Source organism: Falco punctatus (assembly GCF_963210335.1).
Source record: "Falco punctatus genome assembly, chromosome: 6".
Lineage (NCBI taxonomy): Eukaryota > Metazoa > Chordata > Aves > Falconiformes > Falconidae > Falco > Falco punctatus.
In genome coordinates, this window is record NC_137585.1 from 39,936,320 (window position 1) to 39,948,690 (window position 12,371).

The 12,371-nt window shown below is 34.8% G+C and overlaps 1 protein-coding gene and 1 long non-coding RNA gene across 8 annotated transcripts in view; one reads left to right on the plus strand and one right to left on the minus strand.

Annotated features, from left to right (window-relative positions):
- Window positions 1-12,371, minus strand: part of LOC308066250 — a 600,281-nt gene that overhangs the window by 179,013 nt on the left and 408,897 nt on the right. The window lies entirely within an intron of this gene.
- Window positions 1-12,371, plus strand: part of METTL25 (methyltransferase like 25) — a gene marked incomplete at its 5' end in the record, with an annotated part of 64,741 nt that overhangs the window by 4,535 nt on the left and 47,835 nt on the right. For 5 of the 7 annotated variants that reach the window (XM_080393269.1, XM_080393272.1, XM_080393271.1 and 2 more), the window contains 2 exons: window positions 3,528-3,692; window positions 8,450-8,550. In XM_080393269.1, the coding sequence (XP_080249395.1) occupies window positions 3,528-3,692; window positions 8,450-8,550 (266 nt within the window). Of the gene's footprint in view, window positions 1-130; window positions 188-3,527; window positions 3,693-8,449; window positions 8,551-12,371 lie in introns of all 7 variants that reach the window. The other 2 variants (XM_080393275.1, XM_080393270.1) reach the window with 2 other exon arrangements.

Genomic DNA, 12,371 nt, shown 5'->3' on the forward strand with positions numbered 1-12,371 from the left:
AGTTAAATGCTTTTCTGTATCAGCATCAGGGTAGCGTGGTGTGAGATGGGTATATGCATGGATGATGCATCCCACCTTTTGTGTTGTGGCAAGTTTGTATATGTAATTCACATGATGTTTATTTCCACAGTGATTGTTGGGTGAAAATTGCCAATGAGGTATATGATATATATGCTTTACAGAGGAGGTAAGATACTGGTTTTGCTGTGTTTTGGGTAATGGCTGGTGGTGTAGAAGCAAAGTGTCTTAGGTCAATGGCATTCTTGCGTTTAGTGATAGGTAGATGTTAACGCTATGGCTATTACGGTATCCAAGAAGTTGATGTTGATCCAGTTTGAAAAAAGGTGACTGTAGACCTTGCAGTAGAAACTGATGAGAGTGCACTAGCTTTCACTCCGGATTTAGCTTCAGTACGGCATTGATGTAATTAGCTAAACAAAATATTTTAATGTTGAAATAAATGTTTTCCAGTATCTGTTCTGTACCATGTATTAACATTGGCATACTGAGTTTATTTTCAATAAAGGAAACCAATGTACTTAAAGATCCTGCCCATTGTAGTGAAACAAACATGTCTCAAATATCGAAATAGATCATGTTTATAAACAACATATAGGTACCCAATTTTTCAGTAACATTTGCATTAATTTCTGCCTTTTGATCTGAAGCAAATATAGAAGTGTAATGTTTATGACACCTATAGAGTATTTCAGGGTTTTTTTCTGTTTATTTCTGCTAATACCACTAGAAAGCTTACATTAAGAACAATTCTAAGCTGCTTAATATTACTGAAAGAGTGCCTATATTGGTACACTTGGAGTCAAGAAAATCGTCTTCTAATAGACTTGTTATGTGAAAATGAGTTGTTTTCATGAGTTTTATTGCTAACCTTTACTATGGAGGTAGAATGGCAGTATTTCTTCTTGCGCCCCCAAGTATCTGATGCTACTGTAATGATAGAAAGCACTTTTTTTCCCCACTAACAATACAGTTAAGTGTATTTAAAATATAAAAGTTAATTAAAAACACCCAATATCTAGCCAGACGTTTTGAAAAAATACTGCTTATAAACCAAAATATTTTGATAGATATGTAATATACATGTATGCAAATGGAAATTACAAAAATCAAATTTTATTCAGATGTTTCTCATCTCACATATGTTAAATATTTTGTAACAGGGTGACATTCCAATGTATTCTCAAATCTCTGTTATTTCATGAAGAAAAGAAGTAGATTTTAGGGAAAATGTTTTTGCTTTACCAATTTTTGTTTTGTCTTGTCATACAAGATTGGCCAATGTATTTAAAAATGTGTGCCAGTTGATAAAAAGATTGTATGTTCCATTGTTTTCTAACAAAAAAAGAAAAAAAAAGCCAAACCATGCTGGTCATTGAGGAAATCAAATTTGGAGGTTAAGAACAACATAAATGTATATTAGAATGGTCTGCACTTTTCCCCAGTATGAGATACTAAATACTATACTAATTCAAAGAGGTCATAACGTGTGTGAAACAAAGTGGAACACCCACTTCTCATCAAGAAAATTAGATTTCTTCTTCACCTGGCAAAACTGCTGAACAGCTGGCTGGTCAAAATATCCCTCTGCACCTTTTGACTTAATGTCTCGTGTCTATTGCTTTCTCAGTAATTGCTGGCATATAATTGCTTGTTGAGTCTCTTAGGCATTGTTCTCTTTCTTGACAGACTAGTGATTTCTTCCCACTGCATCATACCTAGAAATTTCTGTGCATTTTTACTGATTCATACTACACTCATTTTGTGAATGTCTATAAATTTTCTGGAATGCTGTTCATTCCCAGGAAATATAAAATAAGTTAAATGAGTGAACCTCTCTTAAAAAGAAAATGAATTTTTTCTTCTTCAGCAGTAACTGAAACTGTGACAGTTTCTTGTAATAACTCCTTGTATAACATTACCTGTCAGAAAGCAAAAGTTCTCTTTGTGTGTAGATACTCACCTCCTTTTATGGTTGTTGAAACTTTTTTTGGGGAGGAAAAAAAGGGTAATTCTGTTTATTGTCCAAAAGCATTTGATTATCTTATCCCATTATATTAATCTCTTCCATTATTTGCTTGATTTGAAGGCATTGAGAAAGGAAATGTATTTTTCTTTAGTCATTTCAAAATGCACACGTCTAATTTCTCGTCTTTCTGTAACAAATCTTACAGAGACATTGGAAAGCAGAATTATCCCTTCTCCCTAAAAATCGCAGTCTTCATTCCGGTTTGTTGTTTCTCTTTATTTCTGTTCTCTAGTATCATATTACACCCTTATCCATGAGGGTTCGCTAACTGGAAGTTACTGGATCTTCAGAAGTTGAAGTAACAACATAGATGATAGAGAACGTGGCTTGCTTTTTTTATGCTGTAGTAGAGAGAAGTGGAGTAAGAGGCGCCATGCAGATACTGAAATATTACTAAAGCTGGTCATAACTTAGACAATATTTATCCTTTCTTAGTCCAAGGTTTGTTTCCTGGACTCATGCTAATATCTGTAATATTATACTGTAATAATGTAATATCATTAAAATTGATATTTTGACACTGTTGGTACTGCTTTCAATAAATTGTAATATATGGATGACTTTTAATTGTGGTCATGGAGGCAAATTAAGAGCATTAGAGTGAGGTCAATAAAAACAGCTGTATCTGTTATGCAGGTGGGTAGTCCAGATTCAGGAAAGCTGCCGTCCTAGATATGTACTTGTTCAATATCTATCCGTGAGACAAAAGGCAAATCAGCAGATATTTTCTAAATCTTTGTTAACAGTTTTACAAATTATAGATATTTTAAAATTATTAGCAAAACTATGTAGAATTCGCAAATAGTTTTAGCTAAAATAGAGAGGAATTAGACAATACACAACAATTGCAAAATTACTAAATGGTTCATACCAATATGTTTCACTTAAAAACAAACATACATTTTTGAAACTAAGAATTAAGTAATAACAAACTGAAGCATTTCATCCTGGATCAAACAAAATAGGCATTGGAATCTAACTTTGGCTCACACCTGATTGGTAGTAAAAATTAATTTAATTCTCCCAGCAGATTCAGGAGTTACAAAGCAGCTTGGAAAGTATGTGAATATAGTGCCTGTAAATCAAAACATGTCATATATTGAACAGCTGCATTTCTGAAAAAATCTGGTAGTATGTATTGTTAGATGGGGTGACTAGGAAATGTATAATGAGCAAATTTGTAAACAAAAGAAAAGTGATAATGTTGACTGAATTCTCTTGTCAATTATACTGAGGTAGCTTTGCTAAAACAATGGATTTTTCCACATTTACACTAATTCAGCTAAGAGCAAAATTTGACCTCAGTTCTGAAGGGGGAATACAGCTGAAGAAAAATAAAGTTTTCCCACTTAATGGAAGCAAAATAAATGGTTACTTCTGCTTGATACTAAGTATTTATTGCTTGTAGTTCTCTGTGAGCCCTATTACAGAGATAATAAGCACTGTTTAAATAAGTATCTTCTTTTTCTTTTCTGTACAGCAGATGACATGTTTTCCAATGTGTTTTGTGAAAACTCCAAGAAGCTTATCAATGTACATTTGTTTGCCCTGGCTGCTAAATACTATTCTTTATCCAACCTTGGAGTATGTACCCCATTAAAAGATGTACTTGAAGCACTGAGGGGAGACAGTCAAGGAACAACAGGTATATTTACATTTGTATTTAAATTTTTACTTACTCACTACAGGACTTGCAGAGTTTTGTTTTTGGGGGGTGGTTTGTTGGAGTTTTTTTCCTACATATTTTCATTTGTTCCTAGATAGTTTCTTCATTGCCTTCGTTGAGGAAATGGGTTATCTTGCTAAAATTTGAGCAAAGGGGTCACAGAATTCAGTACCTATAGACCTTTCCTGAGATTCAGTTGTGAAGGGGATGAGGTGAGATAGACAAGCAGGTACATCACTGTTGGAGATACCTTGTTAATTCCCTTTGTCTTCTTCCTCAGCGGCAGGAATCATGGCCATTATTCTTGCGGTTTTTATAAAATCTGGCAAATGGGTTTTCTTGTTCCGTCTTGTGTTTGGTATTAAATACGTGCTTTGGCATTTAGCTGAATATGGCCCGATAAGTGTGTGATGTCTCAGAAAAAAAGATTTTATTAATTATGTATATTTTGGACCAGTACTGATTATATGTCATAAAACTAGAGTAATTTCATTTTCTGTAGTTAAAGAAATTAAATTGAAACACTCTCAAGTTGGCATCAAGTTGGACACTGGAAGTCCTACTCCTGATTATATTTTTTCTATCAGATGATAAACAGGCAGTTATGTTCACTTGGACTGCTGTTGTTTTCACTGAAAATGTGCTCTTCATGGAGTCCTTAGTCTTTACAGATTTGTCACTGTCTTCTAGATTTCTCATTAGTATTTCAGGGACAGACTCAGCAGCTCTCTGCCTTTGCCTTCTAGCATGTTTTCTCTCTATAAGATGTTAAAATTCTGATGTTTGTTATCTTAAGTGATAGCACTATTATGTGTAGTTTGGGCATCTCTCCTATTTTCGACAGTGATCTTCCAGTGTTGCCATTTTTCATAGCTGGCTCCCCAGTTTTTCATTTCTTCAGAAATACTAAAATGCTGTAGCTGAGATAGTCTTAATGGTTTGTTGTGCTTTGGGCTTACTTTCTGACTTCTTTCCTTCTGCTCTTTGTTCATCTGAAACCCTTCTTTCTTGTTGATAACTGTATGCTGCCTTTCCTCTCTCTGCATTTTAGCTCTTTTCATTTTTATTATGCCCTCATTCCCTGTGTTCTGCTTAATTTTCTGTAATTCTCTACTTCTACCTTGTTATACTCATACTTGAGTTCATACCTGGGTTAGCTTTTATAGGCAAAACTACAAGGACTCTGTCATCTTGTCATGCAGAATGGAGCATCAGGAATAAGGCATTTGCTGAATATTTTGTTCTGTGTGTTGTTGCTCAGTTGGGTAACTGGGGCCTGGGTTTGTGATGCAGTAATTCTAAACTGTACTTCACAGAAAAAATAAAACATGTTCCAAATGTATAGAATAGTATTATAATTCAAAACCTTTGTGTTGAGTTGGCAGTACATATCAGTTAAATTAACTTAATTGAAGTTCCTGGTAATCGTTTGGCAGAAACAAAACACCAAATTATGGAACTGTAACATGCAAGTTGCCAAATCAAAGTTGTGATCTTTTAACTTTAAGCTATTTTAGATATTTTGGAATTAATTCTGTAGTTCAGAAAATATATTCATTTCCTGACATACTAAAGCTTGCAAGTTAAGAGAAGTGTAAGTCTGAGAAAACTGGCAACTTTATGATGGCCTTGCTCATATTCTGAAAAGTATGTATCAGGATAATTCCATTTATGTTTCAGATGTTTTTAATATATTTTCTTTTTCTAAGACAAACATGCTTAGGAGCCTATTCCCACAGTTTGCATACTTGCATAGTTCTCTAACTTCTGCACCATCTTAACTTAGACATATTGCTATCCTTCCTTGGAATAACTGGTAAGCAGAAACATTTTAAGCGTATTGTGGACACAGCTACTCAGAATGAAGTTCTGAGTCTAAAGGGCTTTATTGCCTCCTGATGAAGGTCACTGTGCTCCTTACTGCACCATCAGGTTGCTTGCACTGAGCACATAGGGTCCAGAAGAGCCTGGCCCAAGGGGAGAAAGTCATCAGGGAGTATTTCTCTTACACATACCTGATATAAAAAGTGAGGGTTGCTGGGGTACTGGATTAAGAGTACTCTCTACCTTTTCAATGTGTTTATGGCCAAGGTAGTAGTCGTGCAGTGACTGTTAATGAATCCATCTTTAAATTCCATGTAGTGGAATATCGCTGTGCCACAATCTTTTTTTAGTATAGGGTTATCCCAGTCCCTCACTCTGGTTTATGGAATTAAATCATAGTAGTGTAACTTCTGTATAGGTGGTGTTGACTGGTGTGGACTTTGAATGGCTTCTTTTTTTACTTGGTGTATCTGAATTTCCACAGGTAACTGGGGTATAAAACTCCTGCATCCTGCCATAGGAGATCTTAGGAAGATCTGCATTAGCCCTGTATAAGACAGTCTTTCCTCAATTTGTTCAGCTTCACAATTAAAGATGTAGCTGTAAATGGCATAGAGTTGAAGCAGTTTTTCAAATGGAAGACAGCTACCTGTGCTAGGGGTTCACAATGGAAAACAAACAACATTTTGGTACCAGCTAAAACTAGCAACATTAAGCTTTCTGTTACTGTATCATATCCAGGGTACTTCTGTGAAGTATTCAAACCCCAGTTTCTCTTTTCATCACAAAAGGAGATAGATCTTTAAATTTCTTGCAGTTTTTGAAGTTAGTATTTGTTCTGCTTGCATCAGTTGTACACATAGTAAGGAGATCTACGTGTATAATTACGTGTTTTAAGAAAGTAGTTTTGTGATAACAGTGAACTTACAGTTTGTTTAAAAGTAGTATACATATTTTTTCAAATTTGCTGTTGTCTTGGCAATATAAAACAGTCCCCAAATACAGTTTTTCTCTTAGATTGTAATATGTCTTGGTTTTCAAAATAATGTAAAAAAATCTATCAGAGTTCTGCAGAAAATGTAGCAACAGTAAAATTTATTAAAAATCCATAATTTTCTGTGAACAGTATCATTTTCCCTGAGCTGAAATATAAGCTCAGTGTTGATTCTGCAAAAAGCAGGAAAAGTATTATAAAAATGGTTAAGAAACTTTAGTAGCTAAGGTGATAAATACTTTTTATATGTAGGTATAAGCAAACTATGTTTTTTCTACCTGGAACCTCAACTTTTGTATGTTGGGTCTTGTGTCTGGATTTCTTGATTTCTTCCATGTTTGAAATACTTAATTTGGCTCAAGTACTGTCTGAAATGGTGCTTCACACAGGATTACCCAATTCAGTCTTTTGACTTGATAATATAGCAAAGAGTAAAAGGTGCAATATGTGGTGATAGTTCAAAGTGACAGTGCTGCTTTGGAGAAGTCAAACAGCTTTTATTTCTGTCAAGAAGTTAAATGTCTGTTTCTTCCTGTTCCTGTTCTGCTTCTTTGACTCATGAGCCTATCTAGACGCAAAAATGTTCAAATATAAACAAAAAGACTTTTTCTGTCTTTTTTTCTTTCATTTGGAATGTTTACAAATTAAGAGTTTTTAGAAACACTATGTGGATCTTCACAATTTTAAAGTTAAGGAGAGTCTTTAGTGAAATGACAAACACTTGTTTCTGCTGTTTGTTTTGCTTAAAAGTATTTTAGTCTATTTTTTCTTTTGTCAGGTCATAGACTTTATATTAGATTTTAAGTATTGTCATAACAGTTTATTATAAAAAAACAGATGTTTAAGGAATAGAGAAATCCTGTGGGTTTGGGGAAAAATAGAGAAAACACTGGGTTTCTCATGAGCTCAGTTCAATTCCCCACTCTCTTTTAAAGAAGTAACACTCTTGGCTCTGTTCCCAGCATGATCTGATCAAGGAATGAACATAGCTTTTTGCTTAATGATCAGTTTCTGGACAGATGAACAGAATACTGTGCAGAAAACAGAGAATGGGAAAGTATATTAATCTGCCTAGTCATGTAGAAAAGGTTTGTTTTCTAGGAACATGCTCATCAATAATGATCCGGTTTCTTCTACCATCACTCAGACTTACAAAAATTTCCATCAATTTAACTGGAGCCAAGTGTATTGTAGTGTTGGCCCCCTGAGAGAAATGTGTGGGTTTCTCCCAAAGCAGCGAGTTCTGAGCTCCTCCTTTGGTTGGGGGATGTAAAGATTAGCAAGTGGGTGCTTGGTATTCTCCACAAGCAGTAAATCTGTGATAGAGATTGACTCCATCTCATTAACACACCCTCCAGCAACACTGAAATGAGTGATCTTCTACCATAAAGATGTAACAGTTCTATAACCCATCCATAGGGTAAAAAAAGAAAATTAAAGTGCATCTGCCTTTGAATTTCCCTAGTATCACTCATAACATTTTTTTGAGATAATCTGCCACTTGAGATTGTGAGCAAATCTGCAGAATTAAGAAGCTGTACTGTGTGATTATTGATTGTCCCTGCCCTTATATTTCACATATGTAAATGTGATAAATGACACAAAAATAAAAATTTTTTATGAATAGGAAGAAATAGTAGTTTTATAGTAGTAACTATTGTCTAATATCTGGTCAGGTATTACATATGCTACATCTTAAAAAAACTACACCAACTACTAAGTTTTACACTGTTGAATTTTACTAACTCATCTGTAATTCAGTAGTTTAGTCTTGTAATTAGTGAGTTTTTAGTTAAAAATTGCTATCCTTAAAATATAAAAATACTGTAGCGTATTTTTAGGTAGGTATTTTTTCTGATTGATCACAAATCTTTATTATTATGGGTTGTGTTAATGTGTATTTCTTAATCTGATACAGGTATCAAAACTGATGAGTTTATGAATAATAAGAAATCACATGAAGTGCAGGTGATGTCAGAGCTGGTAGTCCACATGGCGAACTATTGTGATATAAAGCAGGTAAGAAAGCATTTCTTGCTATATATTACCATGTATCTTCCAAATTGTTCTCTGATTGTGTTCAAATACATCATTTTGATGTATGTCTGTCACTGCTATTCTAGTTTTTCTGGAAATAATTGTAAGGTAAAGAAGACCCTTTAGGGCCAAGTTGAGGACGATTTTGATTACAAATGTATCATTCCGAAGGAGCTGCCTTTCAGTGATTCATAATCATTTTATGACTCATGGAAAAGTTTAAGAAATTATAATTGTCCTCTATATGTTGAGCAGCTAAAAGTGGTGCTGCTTTTTGCTATATGTGGGTACTGCCTTGTTTATCAGTATATTGCTGGCAATTTACCATAATGATGCTTATGGTAGGAGATCAAAACTTCAGTCTTCTTCTGTCAGGCACGCAGGAGTGCCACATAGAGACCAAAGCAGAAAATCTGAGACATTTTGAAAGCTCATCTTATTCTGGCACAAGGAATTTAAATTGTTTCCTATTGTTTAGTGCTGTTCACATTTAATTAACATGGATTGAGATCTATCAATTAGGAATTTAGTTATGATATTTTTAGTTTGAAGACAGACAAGATTAAGCAGAGATTTATGTAACGGAGTGTACATGAAGTACATTTAGTAGAATGTGTATGAGATCTGGACACCAAATATCATTATCACGCAGTGATTACGCTATGAATTGGCTGTTTCATACATCGTATGGCAAGTTCATCCTTTGATGGAGAAGAATTGCAGGATTCCTTTCTCAAATTTGATTGTAACTTACCTTTTTTTTTTACATGTAATGATGATTGCACAGTGCACTAGATCACTGTTGCATTAAAACCTCATACATGTTTACTTATGGATCTGTTGACAAAACACAAGCATCACAACAATACCTGAATACCTGACATTTTTTGAGTACTGTATTTCACATTCTGTTAGACAAAAGTACATCAATACCATTGCCTTGGTTACGTACATGTAATTCTTCTGTAAGCTTTTTCAATGCTAAACTTTCTGTTAGATTCCACATCTTAGACCTTTGTTGCGGCAAGACTAAATTTTTAAGTATCTGGGTAAACTGAGTTGGTTTAATCATTTTAATCTCTGTGGTGCTAGTAACTGGCTAATGTAGCTTCATCCTCGCTTTAAACTGTAGATGTCTAGTGTCTCTGGACACTGTATTTGATTGCTTTTTACATCTGAGGTGCACTTGCTTTCTGTGAAAGGGGCTGGAAGTGTAAGTGGAGACTAATTTCCTCCAGCCTAATATTCATTCCCACAAAGATTTGTGGAAAACAAGCTCTATTTGTTTAAAATCAAAGATTAATAAAGTATCTGTCCAGATTTTATGCTGAACATATTCCCTCTGAGCCTTTATTTTTATTCCTAAGTAAATATCTCTGAGGATAATTTTAAATTAATGTGTCAGGTGTGGGTAAGGGGGACGGGACAGCTGCAGTTGGGCAGTCTGAGTCTGTATTACTCTGGTCTCTGGCATATCTTGACCCCCATATTGTGCCTGGCCTTTGTAATGGGAAAGTGCTAGTTGACCTGCTTCATACCTGCACCAGGGGGGTTGCTGAAAATGAATGGTGTGGCTAAAAATGAGTGGTGCTGGGGGTAGAGTCCTTACAGCCATGCTCTGTTCAGTTTTGTGGTAGAGCTGTAACTGCAGCATCCTGAGGTGCTGCTGCTACTGCTGCCATAGACTGAAGGGCAAGCCCCAAAACTTGGATTCAGCTCTGGGTTGCTGAAGCTGAACTTTGATTAGGAAGTTATTTGGCTCAGACAAAGTTTAATTTAGATACCGTAAATGATGCAGTACTCTTGATAGGTTTGGGTCAGTGCTGTGGTGACCTTGGAAACAGAAGTTAAAACTGAATCCTGACCATCTGTTTTGTGAGGAACAATTGATGAAGGCAAAGTTTTAGGTAGTCTTCTCCTTACAGCTGGGATTACCAAGTAAATAAAGGGCTGCAATTAAGGCCAAATGTTACTGGATGAGACACATTCAATTTGTAGGCATCTGCGATTGCTTACAGCAATGGAAAGCAATCTCTCCAGCAGCTCTTTCAAGAGCCAGCCACAGTGACAAGTGTAGGTGCCCTCAACAGCTATAAAGTGGATACACTCTTTAAAGAATAGAAATGCAGTAGCAGCAGATTTGTGAAAGTAATTTGTTCTATCATTAGCATGTCTTTTGCCTTAATTACCTTTTGCTCGAGGCAAGTGTAAGTTGTTCAAGTGTTGAAGACTTTCACGTACTGAAAAAGCTGTAGTTTGCTTATAATGCAATACTAAATGTTCTCTGTGTTTTCTGGAAGGTGGTGTTTCATATAGCCCTTTCATTTATATTTTAAATAGTTCCTGTGAGATTCAGGAATAAAAGGAAAGGAGGGTAAAAATTAGAGCCACTTTAATGACCTAACCTAAGTCCTGATGTATCTGGTTACTAATAAAATCTCAAACCAATCATGATTAAGTATCTGTCAATATGCTGCAATTTCATCCAATGTTTATGCACTTTTATCAGATGGCTTGGAGTATCTTTATACAGAGTATTATTTTCTGTTTATTTCTTGAAAAAATTGTAACATTTAATGAAAAATATTATTGCAGTATATCACTGAATATGAAATGACAACTGCTCTATATTAACTTTTTTCCATTTTAGTCATATACTGAAAAATTTATTTGTGCAAAGTTACAAATCCCTAATATATGAAAAGAGCTTTCCGGTTACAATGGGAAAAAAAAGAAAACAAAAGCCTCCTTCTCAGTTATTAAAAAGCAAGTCCTTATGTTTTGGTTACCTTTCAACTTTAAAAAAACATAGGAATTGTAAAGTTTTAGGAGAGTTTTCCTTATTGATTTTTTTCTGTCCTTCTCGCAAAACAAAATATATGCAGCATTTAATTAAAAAATCTAGAGCTATGAAAACACAACACATGTTTTATAACAGCACATGTCCTCAGGGTGTTTCTGTCAGATATTATAGATCACTGACGGCTTGAAAAATGCCCTCCAATTCACCTCCATGCCCATGAGGTATAATGGGTGGTAGAGGATATTGCTCTCTTGTGTTATTTTATAATGTAATATAATAAATGGTAAAATAAGAATAAAAGCAAAAAATTTATTACGAGTGTAATCACTTCTAGGTTAATGATTTGAATTAAAACATTAAAGCAAACCAGCTAAAGGGTTTTTTTCAGTTGTTTACTGCCCCTTTTAAACATTGTTCTTATTGTACAAGTGGAACTTTATTTTATAAAGAAGTTCTGGATACAGCTCTGAAAAGAAGCCAGTGATGATTCCTCTTTGCTTAAACGCACATTTGTTTTCTTTAATGTATATGTGAAAGTTTTCCTTGGAAATTGCAGCATGTGCAGCAAGAGTTGCAATGCGTAATGTAAGTATGATATAATCCTGCATTCACCATCCATTAAATTTGTGATTTGGTGCTGGGAAATGTTGGAATGCTTCTGGAAATTGAGTTCTTGATTGCACTGTGCCAGAAACTGTGTTTAAACATAGTACCCAAATCACTGTGGACAAGGCCTTTGGAGTTCATGATATCATGGAAATTTCATTTTAAAAGTTCATGCTTGGCAGATATGCTATGGATTGCTGATTACCTTTCCTTATGTAATCAAGGGAAGGTAAGGCAGGGATTAATTTAGTGCAGTCTATTTGTTTAGCACAAGATCATTGACTGCTTATTTTTAGTCAAATTTTCCTTTAGTTTTAAAACTATTCTCCCAGTGCTAATTTAACAATGTATTACTGTTTTCTTTTTACTTGGAAACAACTAAAACCTTACCCAA